General features: G+C 36.8%; 1 protein-coding gene across 6 annotated transcripts in view; it reads right to left on the bottom strand.

Moving 5' to 3' along the window:
• Myo9a (myosin IXA) overlaps nucleotides 1–22329 on the bottom strand; it is a 178756-nt gene that overhangs the window by 72816 nt on the left and 83611 nt on the right. For 5 of the 6 annotated variants that reach the window (XM_027414855.2, XM_027414857.2, XM_027414860.2 and 2 more), the window contains 4 exons: nucleotides 19244–19363; nucleotides 14623–14698; nucleotides 9837–9983; nucleotides 7997–8036 (listed from right to left, as the gene is read on the bottom strand). In XM_027414855.2, the coding sequence (XP_027270656.1) occupies nucleotides 7997–8036; nucleotides 9837–9983; nucleotides 14623–14698; nucleotides 19244–19363 (383 nt within the window). The remainder of the gene's footprint in view (nucleotides 1–7996; nucleotides 8037–9836; nucleotides 9984–14622; nucleotides 14699–19243; nucleotides 19364–22329) is intronic. The other variant, XM_027414859.2, reaches the window with a different exon arrangement.

The raw sequence follows: 22329 nt of genomic DNA, 5'->3' as shown, positions 1-22329 counted from the left end.
TCCCTGGAGCACTAGGCATACATTAAACACTGTTAAAATCACTTTTAGTAATAAGGTTTTAAAGTTCCTATTGTATGCACTCCTGCTTTTCTTCATATAAACAAATACTGGCATTGGGAGATTGGGCAATTTGGCTCCCTGTTGGACTCTCCTTTGATGCCATGGTAGCCTTAAGCAAAAGAACAGTCAGTGCCACTACAGCCCTGTTTTGAGCATTGCAAGGACACTCTGGTAAAGTCAGATAGTGACTGGAGCTGACTACTCCAGCTCCTCAAGACATAGACTAGCTAAGGCTATTTCAAACAACTAAAAGAGACTGTTTGCTACAGTAAATTTCAGTGAATTGTAGATGACCCAGCAACATTTAAACCTAATCCAGAGAGGGAGCAGTTGCTCTAGAGGCATAGCAGTGAAATTGTTCTGACTGGTACAAGAAGTGGTGACTAGTGCATTCACAAACCTTTTTTTGTATGGGTGGTGTGCTGTGACTGGTACACAAGAGTGCATCTTGGTTGGCCCAACACTGCTTCTCTTATACAGAAAGCTGCCTAGGTGCTGCAAGACTCAATCTAATGTTGCCTCAACTAATACTGAAATGCTGAGCCCAGTAAAAACCATCTGTCACATGGTCTTTCCTTTTGTACTGTTAGTATTGTGGGCTGAGCTGTTATATAGTAAGAAGCAGCATCAGAGAAAAACATAGTAACAGCATCTGTGTGGGTCCAACTGTGAAAGTAGCAAGGCAGCTGACTGCTTAATAGCTGAACAAATAAAGTTAAGAGGTCAGCAGGCCAAGCAGATAGAGATTACTGCATCACCAAAGAAGCCACTTCTACACTCTGAGGGGGTATCCAGCAGGAATAGGAGCAATAAAAATAAGACAGAGAGCTAATGCTGAAGGATAAATGGCTATAAGGAGTCAAAGAAAAGATGCTGGCTACTGAGATGACTAGAAAGATATCAAACCTTTAGAGCCACGGGTCCCACATACCCCAGGCTGTTGTAACATTGGCCTCTGCCTATTTTCAGGTATCTTCTGATTTGTTAGACCCATGCAGGGTCTCTAACATTTGTAGAACCCAATACCGAAGGCTTAGATGAGAGCTATAACACTAAAAGGTACCACCTGCTGCTGTTCCAATCTGCCTACCACTACTCACTGCTATCAAATACTAAAAGATACATAAACAGCCAAGGCCAGCACTTGAAGACACTCCTTGCCTACCTACAATTTGTATCTGGCTAGAACAAAAGGACCCATCAGCTAGTGGGTAACACTTCTACCATGTTAGGATACAAAAAAGGTGTTAATGAAAAATGGGTTTTCAGCTGGGTGGTGGTGATGCCAAATAAACTCTATATTGTCCTGGGTAACAGTGTCTTATCACAGTAATAGGAAAGTCACTAAGACAGGGCAATGCAGAATCATTACAAGAATACAGTGCAAAAGAATAGTTCAAGGAAGCCAGGCAGTAGTAGCGCTGGCCTTTAACCCCAGCACTCTGGAGGCAGAAGCAGGTGGATCGCTGTGAGTCCCAGGCCAGCCTGATATACAAAGCCAGTTCCAGGACAGCAAGGACTGTTGCACAGAGAAACCCTGCCTCAAAAAAACAAACAAAGAATAGTTCAAAAAAGGATATTAAAATGGAAGTGTCAATTCTGAGTTATTATGAGGAAAACTCCAAAAGCACTTATTATAGTTACTATCTTGCAGATGGATTAAAGTGTAACCCATCCAAATAGTCCCATTTCAGGTAGACACTTCTCTGCATCAAATTAACCTGTTACCTAAAAGAAAATGTCATCTCAGACCTGGATGTGTACAAACTAAATGCTAAGTGTGGCACAATTCAAAGGTTCTGAAAGAAGGGATCTTAAAATTACAAAGATCTCAGAAAATAATCATTTGCTCTGCAAAACCTAATGTAGTATCTTCCCTTCTTAACACATCCAGCACTGATATCTGACTACTACTCTCTACTTTTGTGAGCCCAACTTTAAGATTCCACATGTGAGATGTTGCACAATGTGACTTCATCTGGGTTTTTTCAGTAAACATAAGCATCTTCAAGTTTATTAGTAGGGTTGCAAATCACAGAATTCCTTTTTAAAGATTGAGTAGAATCCCACTATGGCTATAAACTACTTATCCTTTATCCCACTCCCACAAATGTAAAGGGTTGAACCTATCTTTAATGCAGGCAAGTACTCTACCACTGACCTATATCCCCAGTCCAACTTCCATGTTTTTGATAATTGTTCTAACTAGAGGTATGAACTAGTATCTCATTTTGGGATTTATCTGTACTCCTCTGATGATCAGTGATTAAGCATTTGGAAAGTATGTATATCTGTTGGGCATTTGCATGTCTCCCTTGTAGAAACATCTATCTGGGTCCTTTCCCCATTACTTATCTGTACATATTTTGGCTATTGACTGTAAATTAGACATATGGTTGTGATATATAGAAGCTTTTTAGTTTGATATACTACTACTTGTCTATTTTTGCTTGTCTCCTGTGTATTTGAAATATCTAAGAAATTGCTGCCCACACAAGTGTCATACAGCTCTTTTATACAGTTGTAAGTGATGTATTTAATTCATTAATGTACAATGGGTATTTTGTATATGACATGAAATTATGGCCCAGTTTCATTCTTTTCTATTCCTTTTGCCAACACTTTTATTGAAGAGACTGTTCTTTATCCAGTGTGTTCTTGGCACCTTTATCAAAAATCAATTGACCATAAATATGCAGGCTTTTCCCTGGGTTCATTATAATGTCCCATTATTGGCTGTGCCTTTTTCAAAAAACCTTCTGGTTTTCTTTTTTATTTCTACTATTTTAGAGTGGGTGTATATGTGATGTGTGTACGTGAATGTTTGTGTTCAAGTGTGGTGGTCAGAGAACAGTCTTGGGTGTTGGCTGTCAACTCTCACATTGTTCCACTAATACATATGCCAGAAAGTCCATGAGGTTCTGGGGTTCTTCTGTCTCCACTTCACATCTTGCTCTACAAACATTAAAAATAGCTCCCTTCCTTACTTGCAGAACTAAGTACCTGGGAGCAGCTAGAGTGGAGATGCTACCCTCTTTCAGTCTTCCTGAAGGCAGGTTGGAGCTGTCTAAGGTGGCAGATACTGGAAATGGAAACCACATCTTCTGCAAGAATACTAACAGTATGTTTGAGCCCTTCACGGGTGAGAACCAGAAAGGCCCACATAAGACATAAACTGCACTCACTTGGGAACAACTGGCTCTACTGAAAAAGCAATTCTTAAAGGACCCATCTCCAAACGCCAGTGTCATTAAAGAAATAGCTTCAGGAATGGACATGGACTCCACAGTTGTGAAGGTTTGGTTCAAGAACCAACGAGCAAAAGGCAGGAGATTCAAATGTGACACTCAGCAGAAACAAGTACACCAGCAGTCACTCCAAGACCAAGAGCAACACCAGCAGATATGTAAACTACAGCTTCAGGAGTTACATCAATTCCAATTTCAACAAACCCTCAAGTCCGATGTCAGCCGTCTCCTCTACTCCAACACCTGCCATCACCTCGAGTTCAATACCAGCAGTTCCCTCAAGTCCAACAGCAGCAGTTATATCAACTCCAAAATCAGCCTTCACCTATACTCCAACATCTGCTGTCACCTCAAGCCCAACACCAGCCATCAATTCTAGTCCCACTTCAGTTACCTCAAGTCCAATGCCAGTGGTCACTTCATGGTGGAGTCAATGCCAGTCCATCCAAGAATGGGGAGAATACACCACCAGAAGGCCCTACCAGTATCCTGCCTGAAGCCTACATTTATACCAACAAAGTGATGCCCTCATTCCAACTCTGCCTGTACCCTGACCTTAAGAACTCCAAGTATCCCCCTGAGGGCCATAAAATGGTTCATTTTGGTTGTTGCCAGGACTCTGCTATATACTGGCTCCGGCCCATCTTGAGGTCTCGCAAACGCGTCTCACAAACGCCTCTCGGACCTCCTGTTAAAGAAGCTAGAAACAAGGACCACTCATAGTTGACATGTTTTGTTTTTTGTTTTTTTGGGTTTTTTTTTTGGAGACTGGGTCTTCCTTTATAGTCTGGTTGGCCTGATACTATCTATGTACCCAAGATGACCTAGAATTCATGGCTATCCTGCTACTTACTACTCCCATGGGCTGGGATACATCCTTTTAGAACATATTTATTTTATTGAATTGAAACTAGGCTTCCTATGTGTATCCTAGGATGACGTCTCTAAGAGCCTCCTAGAACCATGGGATGAGTAGAATCATATAACCTGACTTCGAACCTAACAGCCACTCTAGTCTGTGTCTCCCTACCAGCTGTATGTAATTCTGCCCCAGCTGCACCTACCTGATCTTATAGTCGAAGGAGTTCCCACTGAATTTTGAGCATTCCATGTACAAAGATATAAGGCTGTCTTCTTTGGTGTTAAATTGAGACTTTCTGGTATGTCTATGTGGTGGAATGGCTTCCACAGGCTCATATTTGAATGTTTGGTCATTAGAGAGGCACTACTAGGAGGTGTGGCCTTTTCAGAATAAGTGTGGGCTTGTTTGACAAACTGTGTCCAACAGAGTTGCCATAGGGTTGGGCCTAGGCCCTGCCCCAAATGACTTGACAGATTTTGATGGGAGGGAGAAGGAACTGAGATTGATTGTAAAATGAGATTGTTTCTATTTTAAATAAAATGCATAAAATCATTTCTATTTTAAATAAAATGTATAAAATTTATCCCAATTTAAATAAATTTATGAAGAAAAACATTAAAAATATAGATGCATGCTACTTACGTGGGTTCTCAGGATTTAAACTCAGAGCCTCAGGCTTATGTGACAAGTACTTTTTTTTTACTCTTTGAGTTACCTTTCAAGCCTGTCTCTCTTTTTTTAATGGCATTTAATGTTATTTTTGATTACTACAACTCTTTAATAACACAGCACAACATATCAAGTTTCATTCTTTTTGTTCAAGACTGCTTTAACTATTTGGGAAATTTTGTGTATTTATGTTAAGATTATTTCTTTCACATCTATATAAAGTGGCAATAGGGACTACATCCCATATATAAATCTATCAGTCACATTAGGTGCTAGAAATTATCTTAATAATAATTTTCTAAGCCATGAATTGGAAAGCTCACTTTTCATTTATTGTGTTGTATTCAACTTGTCTCATCAATATTTTACAATTTTCTGTGTGAAAATCTTTCATTTCTATGGTTAAATTTACTATAAGTATTCTGTATTTTATGGTGCTGTTATAAGCTGAATTGCTTTTATAATTATTTTCAGATAGTACAATTAGTTTTTTTAAAGCATGATTTTACATTGCATTTGTGCTCTCAAACTTTACTGAATTCACATATTATTTCTAATAGTGCTTAGAGGATCTTTAGAGATTGCTGTAAGAACATGTCACAAGACAACAGAGACTATTACACTGCTTCCTTTTTAAGTTGGGTAGCTTTTCTTTTTATTGCCTAATTTCTCTGGTTAAGACTTAAGTATTATTTTAATAGAAGTGGTATGAGAAGGCATCTGTGCCATAGCCATATCTTTTCCCCATTTGGTAAGAACTGGCTATTGAGCTAGGTGGTGATGCATACCTTTAATCCCAGCACTCAGGAGACAGAGGCAGGCAAATCTCTTGAGTTTGAGGCCAGCCTGGTCTACAGAGTGAGTTCCAGGACAGTTAGGACTGTTTCACAGAGAAACACTGTCTTGAAGAACCAAAAAAAAAACTAGCAAATAGCTATCTATAAAATACATAGCCTTTAGTATGTTATCATGTAAGGATGTAGGCTTTTATCACATCATTTTTCTTTGTCATTTACTGCTCATAAGTTAGATTCATTGAGCTGCAAATGTTGAGCCATTCTTGCATACCTGACATAAATCCCACTTGATCAAGGTGTACAGTCATTTATATATGCTGTTGGATCCAGTTTGCTAGTGTCATGTTGGGGGGGGTGTGCCACATGTGTGTAAGTACTGATGGTAAAGGCCAGAAGAAGGTATTAAATCCCTGGAGGTAGAGTTATAAATGATTATGAGAGGCTTAATGTGGGTGCTTTCGACTAGATGCCCCTCAACTGAAGAATGGATAAAGAAAATATAGTACATTTACACAATGGAGTACTACTCAGAGGTAAGAAATAATGACATCCTAAAATTTGCAGGCAAATGGGCAGAACTAGAAAAAAAAATCCTGAGTGAGGTAACCCAGATCCAGAAAGACAAATAGTATGTACTCACTCATAAGTGAATACCATACATAAAGCAAAGTTTAACCAGCCTACAATCTACCTCAGAGAAATTAGAACCCTCTTCCAGAAACAGATGGAAGCAGATGTTGAAATCTACAACTATTAGGCTAACCTCCCAGAGTACAACTGAAGTAAGAGAGGAGCAATGATATGAACAAAGGAGTCAAGACCACGAAGGGAAAACCCATAGAATCAGCTCACCTGAATTAGTAAGAGATCACTAACTCTACATTGTCAACTGGGGAACCAGCATAGAACTAACTAGGACCCCTGAATACAGGTGACAATGGTGTGGCTTGGGCAGTTCATGAGGCCACTGGCAATGGGACCAAGATGTAACTATAATACATAAACTGACTTTGTGGAGCCCCATCACTATGGAGAGATACCTTACTCGTCCTAGGCACGGAGAAGGGGGAGGTGGATGATTTGGCCCTGCCTCAATGAGGTAATGGGGCAGATTTAGTTAGCATCCTAGCAGGAGGCCTTACCCTCTCTGAGGAGTGGACAAGAGGTGGAATTGGAGGGAAGGAGGGGAACTAGGATTGTAATATAAAAAATAATTTTTTTAAAAAAGTGGGTCCTTTGAATATCTACCTAAAGTTCTTCCCTATGCTCTAGAGCCACGGTTCTCACCCTCCCTAGTGCTGTGACCCTTTAATACAGCATGTTGTGGTGATCCCCCGACCAAAAATTACTGTTACTACTTTGAAACTGTAATTTTGCTATGAATCATAATGTAAATATCTGATATGCAGGATATCTAATATGTGACCCTACAGGTTGAGAACTACTAGCCTAGAGACTATCAAGAATTTGAAAGTCATTAACTCCCAGAGGTAGGTAACTGAGAAGGCCTTCATTGGGGAGGGTGCAGTAGAAATGTGAGATTCAATATACAGATGAACTCGTTCCAGGGACACTCAGGACCAGAGTTTGTCTCAAAAACAAATAAGGGGAAGAGACCCAGAAGTGCAAACTCTGGGTTCTACAATACAGACTAGATGTGAGACCAATCCAGCACCCTCACACCAGTCTTTTAAAAAAATATTTTAGTGGGCATTGGTTAATCGCTGCACTCAGGAGGCAGAGGCAGGTGGATGGATCTCTGTGAGTTTGAGGCCTGCCAGGTCTACAGAGTGAGTTCCAGGACAGCCTCCAAAGCAATACAGAGAAACTGTCTCAAAAAAAAAAAAAAAAAAAAAACACTTTTAATATAAAAATTTGTATAAAATTTGAATGTCAGTGTTTATAAATGAAGCATGTGGGCATGTGGGCATATTTGTTCAATTTATTATCTAAAGTTGTATTTATGCTGAAACAGCAGACCTAAGTACTTACAACAGACCACTGACCCACAGAGATTATTTAACTCTTTATAGAAACACTGTATAACATCAGTAATATAATCACTAACTAGAAATGTTTTCAAAATTCAGTTTCACTTTAACCTGGCTCAAAGAAAAATGAAAAGACCTTATGTAAATGTGGCAATTACTAAACAGAACTTATATATTTCAGCTTTTAAAGATATTAGAGAATGGTATTTATCAAAAGTAATTATTTGCCTGAGCTATTAGGATTATCTATTTCCTAACAGAACTAAGAACATATAATCTATTTTGAACATAAATAAGGCATAAATAATAAAAAAAATTATTCAATAGGGAACAATTAAGGGTTTTTTTTTTTTTTTTCACAGTACTCACCTTTGGAAGAACAGGTTTTGATTTGAAGTTTTTGTTTCTTCTATAAAGATAAAACATTCATTAGAAGAAAAAGAAACTAGAGTATAAATGAGTGATTTTTAAGGGTTCTCTCAAGCCCTTGTGGTGGGGACACACGCCTTTAATCTCAGTACTCAGGAGGCAGAAGCAGGCCAGTCTGTGAGTTTGAGGCCAGCCTGGTCTACAAATCGAGTCCAGGACAGGCTCCAAAGCTACACAGAGAAACCCTGTCTTGAAAAACCTTAAAAAAAAAAAAAACTCTCTCAATGCAACTAAATACTTCATTTGGGGAATATGGGCCCCTCTATACAAAAATGTTATCTGACTGAATCAAGCAGGTATCAATGAGAAAAAAAGAGTAAGCAAGGACAAGACACGGAGTAAATACCAGCTTTGTAATTTGGTAATAAGCAGAGTTGAGCCTGAAGATTAGTGATATGCTGCTGTACTTTCTTGTATGTAGGAGGGGTTCTACTTTTCAATGGCTACTAAGATTTATTTCTACCATTAAAAGATTTTTAAAGTATGCCTAAATTTCAGCCGGGCATTGGTGGCGCACACCTTTAATCCCAGCACTCGGGAGGCAGATCGCTGTGAGTTCGAGACCAGCGTGGTCTACAGAGTGAGTGCAAGGATAGGCTCCAAAGCTACACAGAGAAACCCCGTCTCGGGGGAAAAAAAAAAAGAGATGCCTAAATTTCATAAATGGTTAAAAATATACATTCCAGGGTTGGAGAAATGGCTAAGAGGTTAAGAGCACTGGCTGCTCTTCCAGAGGTCCTGAGTTCAATTCCCAGCAACCACATGATGGCTCACAATCATCCATTATGAGATCTGGTGTCCTCTTCTGACCTGCAAGGATGCATGCAGACAGAACACTGTGTATATAATAAATATGTCTAAATAAAAATATACACTTCATAAAACATAATCTTTGTGTTTAGAAATTTTTTCTATTCATTTATCCTACTCATCAACAAAAGTTAACTTTCATTATGGTTTCACAAAATGAGTGAATACAGCTCAATGCTTAGAACATTGGCTGAGAAGTTAAAAGGCCTATTATATCTGGTTTTCCCCCTACCAATGTATAACTTTTCTAAACCTTACTTTTACTATGATTGACTATAAACAAGGATAGTTAAGACCACCTGTTTATTAGCATTGTTGAGAGAATTAAGTGAAGTTAGTACACACTTCCAGAGTAGAACAAGACTTCTATAAATTAAGCCTATTGATGCTATTAAGCAATTACTTCAGTAGAAATTCAGGACTCCAATTCATGCATACATCGGGGTTTATGATACATGAAAAAAATAACTGCTTGGGAAATGCCTGAAATACACTAAAGCATTAGTGTAATGGAACATCAGACATAATTATTATCTCCATGTCCGAGACATTCCTTCATCAGGTAATGAAATATAAGTATTATATGACACTATCCATGCTATCATTTACCATATTCATGGAATTTCCCTGTCCAAGTGCTAGATCTAAAGCGTAATTGTAGCAATGACAGGGAATCCTAAAAAGAGCTAAATTTCTTTTTCTCTAGAAAAAAAGAACAATAATTATTCCCTGTAATTAATACATTTAACCTTTTTTGGCTTTTGCTAGTGAATAGGAAAAACTGAAACAGAAAATAAAGCAATGTTATCTCTAATGCATTGGACTCATAGTTTTAAAACTAAGAACATTTCAATCTTTTTCAATCAAAATTATATCCATGAAAATAATACTTCATCTTTCATCATTTGCTCAGTAAAAAATTTAATAAAATAAAACTCCTTTAAGAAATCTATTACTAATCAATACTGACGTGAGAATTCCATGAGCTCTTTCCAGGAGTTTGCTGCTTGCTGAATTAGCAAATATCCCATCTTTATCAAGCAAAGAAGTGTTGCTAGTTGGTAGTCTGCTTTGGCGAATGCCAGTTCTGACATTCCAGGCAATATCAAATGTATCACTGTGAAAAAAGAATTAGTATGATTTGCTTAATTACTTTATTTTTATATTAATATGAGATATGTTAAATTTTAGATATGGAACATTAAAAGATTTTAATGCTAAGCAGCATAAAATGGTTTTATTACAATGACTACCAATCAAGTGGGACCTCTCTGTGACTCAGAAAAAGTTTAGTGGATTCTATACAGATGACAGGTAGATGACATACATGATATAGATGACATCATTAACATATTGTTATACATAAGTTATATATTTTAATACATAATAGAATCCATGATGCCTTTCTTCTTTTTTAGAGCTTTCAAAAGCTCCCATTAGAATTTATAACACTAATAGGTCACATTATTCTATAGAATATCTAATTTTTTCCTCAGACATCTTATTCTTAAACACACATGCAACTGACACATCAACCAAAAATATTTAGCTCTTGCTACAGATTGAGCACTATTATTAGCACTAGAGTCAGAGGAATGAATATACAATTATCAGTAATTATAGCATAATATGTTATGAAGGGCTTTCCAGGTAAAGATAGTAGATTTAAATCTCTTCAGAAGCCCACAAAAATACAAATAATATTTTAAAGGAATTAACACTTAAGAACAAAGAGAATAAGAACAATAGTGATGTATCTTTGCACATTTCTCAGGCTTTGACTGTTCTTTCTTTAAGTGGATAAGGGGTGAAAGAGAAAGTCTATAATTTGAACAACAGTAATCATGGAAATTGAAAAGTTCCTTTTTATCTAGCTTCTCCAAGAATGGGAACAGCTGAGATTATATAATCCAACATAAATTGTGGGAGAGAATTTAGCCAACTGAAAGGGAAACACACTGATGTTTCAGGAAATGACTTCACACACCCAAACAGACACTGCTGTTCAGTCTTAAACATGAATAGCTGACCAGTATTCCACTAGACATCCAAGGAAAGCCACTAGCATGGAAAAGAAATCAAAACACAAACTTGAAGGAGGTCAGGTATGGTACTCTCAGAACTCTGGAGGCAGGGGCAGTTGGACCTCTATGAACTTGAGGATAACTTGGTCTATGTAGTGCCTTCCAAGACAAGCAGAGCTACATAGACACCCTGTCTCAAAAAAACAAAATTTAAAACACACACAAAACAAAATACAAACAACCTTAGAAGAAAACTGTCTAGGCATGGGAGTAGGGGGTGGGGACTACAAGTAATACTTTTTTGGTTTTTCAAGATGGGGTTTTTGGAGCCTATCCTGGCACTTGATCTGGAGACCAGGCTGGCCTCAAACTCACGGAGATCCGCCTGCCTCCGCCTCCCGAGTGCTGGGATTAAAGGAGTACGCCACCAATGCCAGGCTTACAAGTAATACTCTTAAGAGAAAAGAATCTTATAAACACTGAGAAAGAAGACTTGAAAGTTTTGAAATTAGTACATTAGTAACATATATGAATATGCAGAATATATTCATCCATCAGTTTAAGATAACTACTTGGTACCAACTACATGTCAATTATTCTGTCACTGCACACACAACATGTGGTGATATTTTGTTTGTGCTTTAACAAATAAAGATTGCAGGCCAGGCATTGGTGGCTCATGCCTTTAATCCCAGCACTCAGGAGCCAGAGACAGGCGGATGTCTGTGACTTCGAGGCCAGTCTCGTCTACAGAGTGAGTTCCAGGACAACCTCCAAAGCAATACAGAGAAACCCTGTCTTGACGAACCAAAACCAAAACCAAATAAAAGCTGCCTGAAGATCAGTGTGGAGCTAGCCACACTAGTTAGCCATAAACACCAGGGAGTGGTGGCACACATCTTTAATCCCAGCTCTTGGGAGGCAGAAGCAAGAGGATCTCCGTGAGTTCAAGGCCTCCCTGGGTAACATGAGATTGATCCAGACTAAAACAGAAAAAGAGCCAGGCAGCGGTGGCTCAGACCTTTAATCTCAGCACTTGGGATCACACACCTTTAATACCAACACTAAGAACGTGGACACAGGAGTGATATGGCTAGGCTGAGAGGAATATAAGGCAGAAGACAGGAGCTCATTGCATTCAGTCTGAGGATTCATAGGGACAGGATCGCCCCTTTGGTCTGAGGATTCAGTAGAGGTAAGAACTAGTGACCGGCTGCTCTGCTTCTCTGAACTTTCAGCATGAAACCTTGTATCTGACTCCAGGTTTTCATTATTAAAACCAATTAGAACTCTTGCTACAACAACATTAAAAAAACAGACAAAAGTCCTTACCATCCCATGGTTTATAATAAGTATGAGGAGACTAATAAGCATATATGAAAACATTTCTAGGTGAAATAACCAGGTGAAGGATAAAAACTAATAAACAAAATGAACTATGATAAGCTTTTAAATAGAGTAGTTAAGGTCTCATGGATAAGGCTCAGCTTAAATAAAGATATCGAGTGTGAGCCGGGCATTGGTGGCGCACACTTTTGATCACAGCACTCCAGAGGCAGAGGCAGAGGCAGGCAGATCTCTGTGAGTTCAAGGCCAACCTGGTCTACAGAGCAAGTTCCAGCACAGGCTCCAAAGCAATACAGAGAAACCCTGTCTCAAAAAACAAACAAACAAAAGATATCAAGTGTGGTGTTATAGGCCTATAATCCCCAAATTGGGAAAGGTGAGGCAGGAGGTTCAAGAATTACAGGTCAGGCAGTTACATTGAGGAGCTCAAAGACAGCCTCTGCATTATATAGGAAGACTGGCATTTGAAAGATAATATTTTAAAGTAATTAAATAGCCATTAGAAGGAAATAAAGTAAATGAATCCATTATCTGTTAAAGAAAACAAACACAAAATCCCTGAAATGGGCATGTAGTTGCTGAGTCTGAGATACAGTAAGAAAGAGACCATGATATAATGTGCCTTTTTAGGTAGCCTAAGGATTTTGGCTTTTACTGGTATGGGTGAGAAAAAATCATGAGGATTTTAAGTAAACATTAACATGATTCATTATATTTATAAAACCAAACATCTGGCTACTGCATAACTTTTGAGGCTGAGGAGAAAACCTGGTTAATTTAAAATAACCCATGCAAAATATAAGGATAGCTTGAACTGATATGATAGAAGTAGTAAATTGTGATAAAAATTCCCAAATATCATTTAAGGGTGAAAGATTTTAGTTTGCTGAGAGAAAAAGTTTTGAAAGATTTTAGTTCACAGAGAGAAAAAGTTTCCCACAGGCCTTGGCCCAGGACAAGGAAGTTGGCCCCAACCCGAGAGCAGACAAACAATCCTTTTTGGGTCACACCTGGCTGGCCAACAGACAATCAAGGACTTTTCAGGGTACATTCTATGGTTTTTCCTTTATAAAAAAAGCAGGTCACATCTGGGTGACCACTCTAACATGAGATCATACTTTGTAATTAATCACTTTGTGCCCCTTGCCTGTACGTTGATCTGCATTTTTTTCCTATATAAGGAGCCTGTAACCCTTGCTGGGGTGTGCAGCTTTCCCGACATTGCTGACACCCGAATGCGCATTCGTTCAATAAACCCTCTTGCTTTTGCAGCTCTTGGTCTAGTTTCTGAGTCTCGGGAGCTCCTTGGGATCCTGAGGCCCTTAGGGGTCTGGGAGGTCTTTCAAGGGCAAGGTTGACAAGGCTTGATGACATAACAAATGTCATAACATATGACATAAAAATTTTCATTGTATGAGGGTGAATTATAGATCAGTCTAAGATATATTTAAATCAGTAATAACAGAGGTAAAAAATGAGAGAGACGAACAAAGCCAAAAAGATATGGAAATCAAATAAAATAGAAGATCAAAGGAGGCCAAGTGCTTTAATAAAGACCATCTAAAGCACCAGCACATGGGAGAGAAGAATTATCACAGAACAGGCTCAGGAACCAGAAAGTGCACCTTAACAAAGAGCAAGCAACGAAGCACATGACCAGTTTGTAGAACAATATCTTGTTCTTTCAGGTAACTTTTTAAAATTATGTGTGCAAAAATTTAACCATAAAACTTTTAGTCAAAAGCCAGATACAGTTGTATACTTCTATAAATCCCAATATCTGGGATACTTAGGCAGGAAAATTGCCTGAATTCAAGGCCAGTACATAGCAAGGACTACATACCAAGTACCAGACTAGCCAGAATAACATAGCAAAATCCAGCTTCAAACAAAAGAGAAAAGCAATAATATGGTCAATGGCATAAAGTAAAGAAGCCTAGATAAGCAACAATTTTAAAAGCTAAAAGCATTTCATTCAAGTCTACCCCCTGAGTGCTGGAATTAAAGGTGTGTGCCACCACCGCCCAGCTTAAAAGTGATGTCATCTTAATATAAAAGAATGGCACGTATTTTAAAATTTATTTTTTAGAATTTCCCATTTAGTATTTTTAAGGCCACAGTCAACAATGAATAGATGAAGAAGTAGAAAGCACAGCTAAATGAAAAAAAACTATATTTTGGAAATCTGAGATCTACTGATAGCTTGTTAATTTCCAGGGAAAGATTAAATCTCAGTGAGTGTGGTAGCACACATCTATAATCCCAACACTCAAGCTGGCACAGAAAAATCACAAGATGAAGGGCTGTCAGGCTGTACAGCAATATTCAAAATTATAAGATTGTTATTTATCTCATTATTTCCTTGCAAACATATACAAAACTTACTGTTGATTTTTTTCATTTAGAGTGTTCATGCCCTGAAGATCAGAAAGAGGTGTTCTTGGATTTTTTCGGGTTATACCTAACCAAAAATAAAAGTAGGAAATTTCAAATCAGTGCACCTTCAAAATACTAAAAGAAAAAATTCTAACGACAAATAAAATTTAATAAACTTAGTTTCTAAACATTTGATAAATGTCAGATACTAAGAAAAGTTTTGTAACTATCACAGCCACACATGATTAAATGAACCCAAATAGGAAATCTAATAATAAGTTCTTATTTATTTCATTTAAGCATTAACATTAGGAAATATAAAAGCCTTTAGGCTGAGAGCTAACTATATACAAAATTCACATATACTCAAAACACTTCTAACGTGACCCCTTTGTATTACTTTTTGGCAACAAATACACTGCTGATATGTAACATACACTTTAGAGATCTACTGATCCTACAAATAAAGACACTGAAGATCAAAGAATGCTTCCTTATGAATAATTAATATTTAAAAACAGAATTTTCTTATAGGCACCACAGCACAAGGTTATCAATTTTAATATATATGAACATCTAAGATACAGTGGAAAGGAAGAAATCGTGCATCTTTACAGGAGACCTTTATGGAAAATGACAATCATACAGAGAAAACCCTAAAGAAGTTATAAAAATGTTAAAAGCTAATTCAATTCAGCGAAAATACAGGAAACTGCTATGTAGAAATCAACTCTATTTCTGTACAAATGTAATAAATGACCAAAAAGTAGTAATTTCATTCATAAAATCAAAATAATAATATAAACTTAACAGAAAGAGTTGATGGCCACATTGAAAATTATAAAAATCACTAAAAGAAATCAAGAGACAAATCAATGGAATGATATCCATGATCATGATTAGAAAATGTACTTTCAAGATACTAATGCTCTTCAAATTAAAATTTTGCTTATAAATACATTATTGGGCATCAGAATTATGAACCACTAAAGATGCTGTTTCCCAAGCTGGGGTATGTTTTTTGTTCTTTTAATATTATTTGAAAAGCATTAATTTTTCAATTCAGGAAACTCTAACTTACCACTTTCCTCTATCTTTAGCTCATGTTTATATATCCTAAGAAATCTTTACCTGTTGTTTTTTTTCCTTGAGTATTCTTAAAAACTTAATGGCTTTGATTCTTAAATCAGCATGACCCTCTTCAAGATAAATTAAATGACTTAAGTGTTCTCTTATATCTATATGGAGAGATATCATGCTCAGCCTAGACACAGGGGTGTGAGGTATGGAGAGGTACCTTGGTCCTGTCTTAACAAGATGATGGGACAGACTTAATAGATCTTTTAGGGGAGGCCTTACCCTCTCCTAGGAGTAGATGGGAGGTGGGATGGGGAGAAAGTGGGGGAAGTGGGAAGAGAGGAGGGAGGAGAAACTGGGATTAAAATGTAAAAAACAAATTAATAAAAAAAGAAAAATAAAGATTAAAAAAAAAAGAGTTCTCTTGTAACAAATGGATACCAAGTTGTTCAATGTCATTAGTTTGTTGAGAATCCTTTACTCCATCTGAGCACCTTGGTAGAAAATCAACCATACTACACACACACACGCACACGCACACGCACACGCACACGCACACGCACACGCACACGCACACGCACACACACACACACACACACACGGATCCATTTCTATACTTCTTATTTGGTTCATAGATTTCCTTTCTTCCCCCCTCCGCTCTCTTCCCTCCATTTCCTCCATTCTTTCTGTAATACCGTGTATCAAACCAAGGGCTTTGAGTATGCTTACCACTGAGCCACTGCCCCAACCCCCAGTCCTCCTAAATACACATGCTTTTTCCCCCCACTTTTGAGAAAAGCTCTCACTAAGCTATTCAGGCTGGCTTTTTACATTCCTCCTGTGACAGTCTCCATAGAAAGATGATAATGTAAGTCTGCTACAGGACCCATCCTATGTCAGCTTCCAAAAGATAGTTAGGAGTTGATCTAGGAAGTTCTAAATTAAGGTGTCTTAAGTGTACTTGAGCTGCCAAGCAAGACTGCAGTCATCCTGGGACTAGAATGAAGGAAGAGCTACTCTCAGGATATTCAAACAAGTTGCTGAGGAAGCCCAGTTCCTTATTACCTGTTAGCTGAAGGCTCTGTTGGGACTCTGAATGGGGCTGTTCACAAACAGTGGCTTCTCTGACAGTGATGTGAAAGCTAACAAATAAAGGCACACTAAAGATGGGAATATTAATAGTAAAAGTACCTGCTGTGTACTTTTGTCACACAAACCTTGTAAAATGTGGGAGTGGACTGGCTGCTTCAATTACTATACTAGCATTTATAAACTTCATTTTCCAAGTATTTTACATTAGAAATATAATTTTGTGTATTTATTAGGTATCCTATGAGATTGTTAGGTTCAGGTTTTAGTTTTAAGACAATTTTTCTTTAGATTTTTACCTTTCTCCACTAACAGTCACATTAACTAATTCCTACCTTGCAAATTCCTTCTATTATCTCTGTTCTTGTACTGTTCTGCCTGTGACCTGAATCCAAGTGGCTAGATGAAAATGTCTTTACCTTAGATCCAATTATTTGGAGAAAGTCTGCTCTTAAAGATTTTTTTTGTGCAAACCCTTTATAAGTTGGGGGTACTGTTTTCTACTCATTAGCTGCCAAATTTGAAAAGAGATGGGTGCAGAATTATGGCAAACTTTCTCTTCATCTACTGAGATGATCACATACTTTTTCCTTTTATAGAAGATTAACACAGTAAGTCAACTTGACTGTCAACATGTTGTGAATCTTGACTGTCCTCCTAAGAACAATGCATTAGAAGTCTGGCTCTCAGTTCAGCATGAGGTGGTAGAACTTTTTAAAGTCATTGGGCCTGGAAATAATTATTTGGATCATTAATAGTGCACGTAAAATAGTGATTCTGAGCCTCCAGCCTCTTCTATTTGCTTCCTATGCTTGAAATAAGCTTTGTTCTACTACCTGCTCATCTTCACAATATGCTGCCTTATTTAAAGCAACAATATAAACATATTATAGACTATTATTTATTTTCTGTATTGCTGATTTTTAGCTCTAGGTATCATTGGCTTGCTTTTCCTTTTTAAAGGTCTAATATGTTCTTTTTCCCAGATTTTTAAGATGAAATTCAATTATTTTAGTTCATTTTTTCTTAATGTAAGAATTTAAAGGCTGGAGAGATGGCTCAGTGGTTAAGAGTACTTAACTACTCTTTCAGAGGACCTTTGTTCAATTCCCAGCACCCACAACAGGTAGTTCACAAATGTCTGTAACTCTAACTCCAAGGGATCTGACACCCTTCTCGATTCCACAAGTACCTGTATAAACATGTGACATACTCAAGCACACAAACATACGCATGCACATACACACACCTAAATAAAAAGAAATAAATTTAAAAAGAATTTAAAGCTACTTTTTTTTCCTTTTTAAACACTGTTTTCAAAGATTGAGAATACCAAAATGAACAATTAGAATGAGGACTGTGTATCTTTAGAAATAATAGCAATAATTAATAAAAGATGTCCAAAGACATCTTTTTAAAATGACTTACCTTTATTCTTCCTACAAGAAAGTTACACATACAGTTTTTCAAAATACATTACACATTTTCATATGTCAATACAGTGAAAAAAGAACTCACCACATTTATTTTCAGTACTTCTACTTAAATTATTCTTTTATTAAGTAAAATGTTATGGAATAGAAACTAGAAAACTAATAAAAGTAGTAACCTAAACCAGCAACAAATTATTAAATGAACAAAGCAGATTGGGGGTAAATTTGGTTCACTCTACACAAATAACTTGGTTTTTCTGAAGAACTCATTTATTATCACAATAGGAGCAAGGCCAATTATTGTAACCACACAGTAGAAAAAAAAGAACCTATTTTCATGTAGAGTAACAAAGAGCAAAGGAAGAAATGGAGACCAAGTGCATCTTTTATATCAATTTTAAACAATAAACAGAAATGTATTCTTATTCTGTTATTCTTTATGCTAAACACTGATGTGGTGATTTCTCTTCTATCAGACATAGAAAGACTCAATCAAGGGTTGTAATCAACTTAAATGGATCCTCCAGAGATTCCTAATTATAACACAGCTGATGCAGGACTCAAGCATAAGCAAGTACAAAATTTAGCCAGATATGAGGAAACTTTGGGAAGTGTTGATTATCATAATTACTGTGATGATTCCATGAGTTTTTATATATGTAAGATTTATCAAATTGTTCTCTTCTATTCAACTTTAATTACATTTCAGTAAGACTTCCAAAAAGCAAATAGGAAAAAAAGTACTGTTCATTTTCATGATATGAATCAGATACTTCAAAGACAAAAATAAAAACCAATTCAGTGATGGAAAACTAGATAGTTAACAATGTGGTGACCATAGCAAACAGGACAGTCAACCACGTTAAAGAATAGGTGTATCAGCAATTTCAAGAGAAAGCATCAGAGTCTGAGTAAAAGACTGTGAAGGTCATGTTGCCTATGCAGTCTCCATGCCACCCTCAAGAATGCTCTTGATTTCCATTTCCAAATGGATGTGACAACACAGGGTTTATGAGAATTTGCAGCCTTACTGTACTTCTCTTCCTTGCACCTCTGCAGAATCTCTAAGCTCCTCTGGTGGACTGGGTGTTGGAGAAAGCTAAAACTATCCATACTTTTCAAAATTGCACATGGCGTTGAATCATCATGTCCTTAAGAAGCAAAACAAAACAAAACAAAAAAATGGAAAAAAGAAAAGACATCATGTAAGCCCAAAACAATAAGAGAATTAAAGACAATGCTGCCAACTATCTTAATATATTTTAAAATATCAAATAATGTGAACAATTTCCCCAATTAATAGGAAAAAACAAATACTTTTTTCAAATATCCAAAATGTCTATTTTATTAATCAACATATTCTGAGCTAATGCAATATTTAAAAACTCTAGATTAAAGTATTAGGGACATTTCAAACAATTTGTATTATTTAGTTGTTCTTCAAAAATTATTCCTTTCTCTAATATATAGTTGGCAACATTGATAGAATCCAAGAGAAATTATACCCAAACAATTTAACCCCCAAAAAAAAAAAACCACTTCTTTTACAAATCTGGCAATCAACCAAACTTCTGAGTATTCTGTGAAGTATGTGATAAGTGTAAGTAGTAAAGCATGAAAAAGCAGGAGCCCAAGTAGCACTTTTGCATTTATAAATCTGAAGAAATAGCTGGAGAATCCATACCTCACCACTGGAAAAGGAGATAAAAGTGAATTACTAGCAGGAAAGAGAAGAGACAGGATTTAAGTAAAGACTAAAGCCCCAGATGAGTGTTAACCAGTAAATCATTCTAGCAATAAGGCACTGGGAGCAGGGGCAGCTTGAATACCATAAATAAAAGTAAGAAATTGATTTACAGTAGAATACAGAGTTTCCATTTTTCAGAAGGGATGGACTCTGAGTGTCATTCACTCAGAGATTAAGAGCTAGAGAATAATGATTTCACTTAACAATTTTGCCTCTGCAAATGAAAACTGTATAATTTAGGCTCAAATTAAATAACACATAATGAACTGAAGATCCATTAGCACACTTTATTACACAACTAGGAAGGGACTCAATGTTATAAATTACAAACAGTTCTCAAGGTAGTCATTTTATAAAGCTCAGGGATAGACTAATTCAAAACCCCTTGCACAGTATTTTTTTCATCTCAATAAAATTTCCTAAGCTAGATTTCTAAAATCAGAGAATATTATCTACACTTAACAGAGAAAACACAATCTTATTAATCATCAGATAGATCATAAAAAGATGAAATTTGCTTCAAGAATTTTAGAACACTGGGACTGGAGAGATGGCTTAATCATTAAAGGCTAGGCTTACAATCAGAGACCAGGGGCCTTGAAGACCAATGACTCTTTGCAATGAACACTTGGAAGTAGAGATGTATGGAAAAGGGGGTATACAACATGACTTATTGGCTCACACTAAAGTTTCCATGATGAGATTTGATTCCTTCCACCTTTTTTATTTTTCTCATTTTATTTTCTTCCTTTTCTTTTCCTCTTGAATTTTTTTTTTGGGGGGGAGGAGGTGTACAGGGGCAGACAGCAGATGAAAAGGGATGGGGAATGAATAGGATCAAGATACTTGATGTGTGATGGGGTGGTGGTGGTACATGCCTTTAATACCAGCACTTGGGAGATAGAGGCAGGCAGATCTCAGTGAGTTCGAGGCCAGCCAGGTCTATAAAGTGAGTTCCAGGACAGCCAGGACTGTTACACAGAGAAACACTGTCTGAAAAAAAAAAAAAAAATACAGGATACATAATGTGAAAGACACATTAAATAAATAAGAACTTTATCAAACTGGTAATAAAAAAATAAAATGTTATGTTAAAAACATCATTTAGCAGAGAAAATGTAGTATTATTCAGATAATATATAAAATATCAAACTTAAAAAATAAAATCCGAAATGGATTTAAACAGTAACTATGTTTTAAAATGGATCATTTACCAAGATAACTGCAAATATTTAATTTCTTATAAAAAGAGAGCTTGGGGGCTAGAGAGATGGCTCAGAGATTAAGAGCACTGGCAGCTCTTCCAGAGGTCCTGAGTTCAATTCCCAGCAACCACATGGTGGCTCACAGCCATCTGTAATGAGATTTGGTGTACTCTTCTGGCATGTCATGCCAGAACACTGTATACATAATAAATAAATCATTTTTAAAAAGAGAGAGATCTTACCATCATTCCATTGTCACAAGATACTTTAATAAAAAATACTCAGTTTTCACTATTACCAGTAATTACCCTTAAGGGCCAAGCATCAGACTAGCCTGCATATAGAATGACAGTCTGAAAAAATGGACAAGTTTGGGGAGAAGAGAAAGAGGACACTATGTGAATTATACTCATAATCCACTCAACCAATACGTAATTTGATAATCTATTGGAAATAATTCAAGAATATATAAAATGACTTTCTGTGTGAAAATATAGTTATTAAAATGCACTAAGTTACTGGTAAAATTTTAAGAAATTTGTTAAATACTACTATACCCACTGTTCTCTATTTTCCATTTGATATACCAGTGTCACAGAGGTATTTTTGTTATCTTTGTAGTTTTGTAATTTGATGCCATTATCTGTTTTAAATAATCTGTGTCCTGTTCCTTTTGGTCTATTTTTACACCTTTTACAAGCATTTTCACAGCTTTAAACATTATTTTCCAGACTGTAACACCATTTCTACAACTTAAAATTATATGTTCTTGCTTTTTGTGTATAACAGCTCCTTTTTAAGATGACTTGATCTAGGATAATTTGTAAATATATTTTCAGAGGGGTTTTTTTTTTTTTTTTTTTTTTGGTTTTTGAGACACGGTTTCTCTGTGTAGCTTTACAGCCTATCCTGGCACTTGCTCTGGAGACCAGGCTGGCCTCGAACTCATAGAGATCTGCCTGCCTCTGCCTCCCGAGTGCTGGGATTAAAGGCATGCGACACCAACGCCCGGCTGAGGAGGGTATTTTCTTAAGTATCACATAAACTGGGTATTGGGGGGGGGGGTTACAATTAATTTATTGTTTTGGTTTTTTGTTTGTGTTGGACATAGGATACAGGTTTTCGAAGCAGGTTTTCTGGGTCTTTTTTTTTTTTTTTTTTTTTG

The sequence above is a fragment of the Cricetulus griseus genome, chromosome 4, assembly GCF_003668045.3.
Source record: "Cricetulus griseus strain 17A/GY chromosome 4, alternate assembly CriGri-PICRH-1.0, whole genome shotgun sequence".
Taxonomy (NCBI): domain Eukaryota; kingdom Metazoa; phylum Chordata; class Mammalia; order Rodentia; family Cricetidae; genus Cricetulus; species Cricetulus griseus.
The sequence above is the reverse complement of the archived record's forward strand: the minus strand, read 5'-3'. Positions and strand labels throughout refer to the sequence as shown.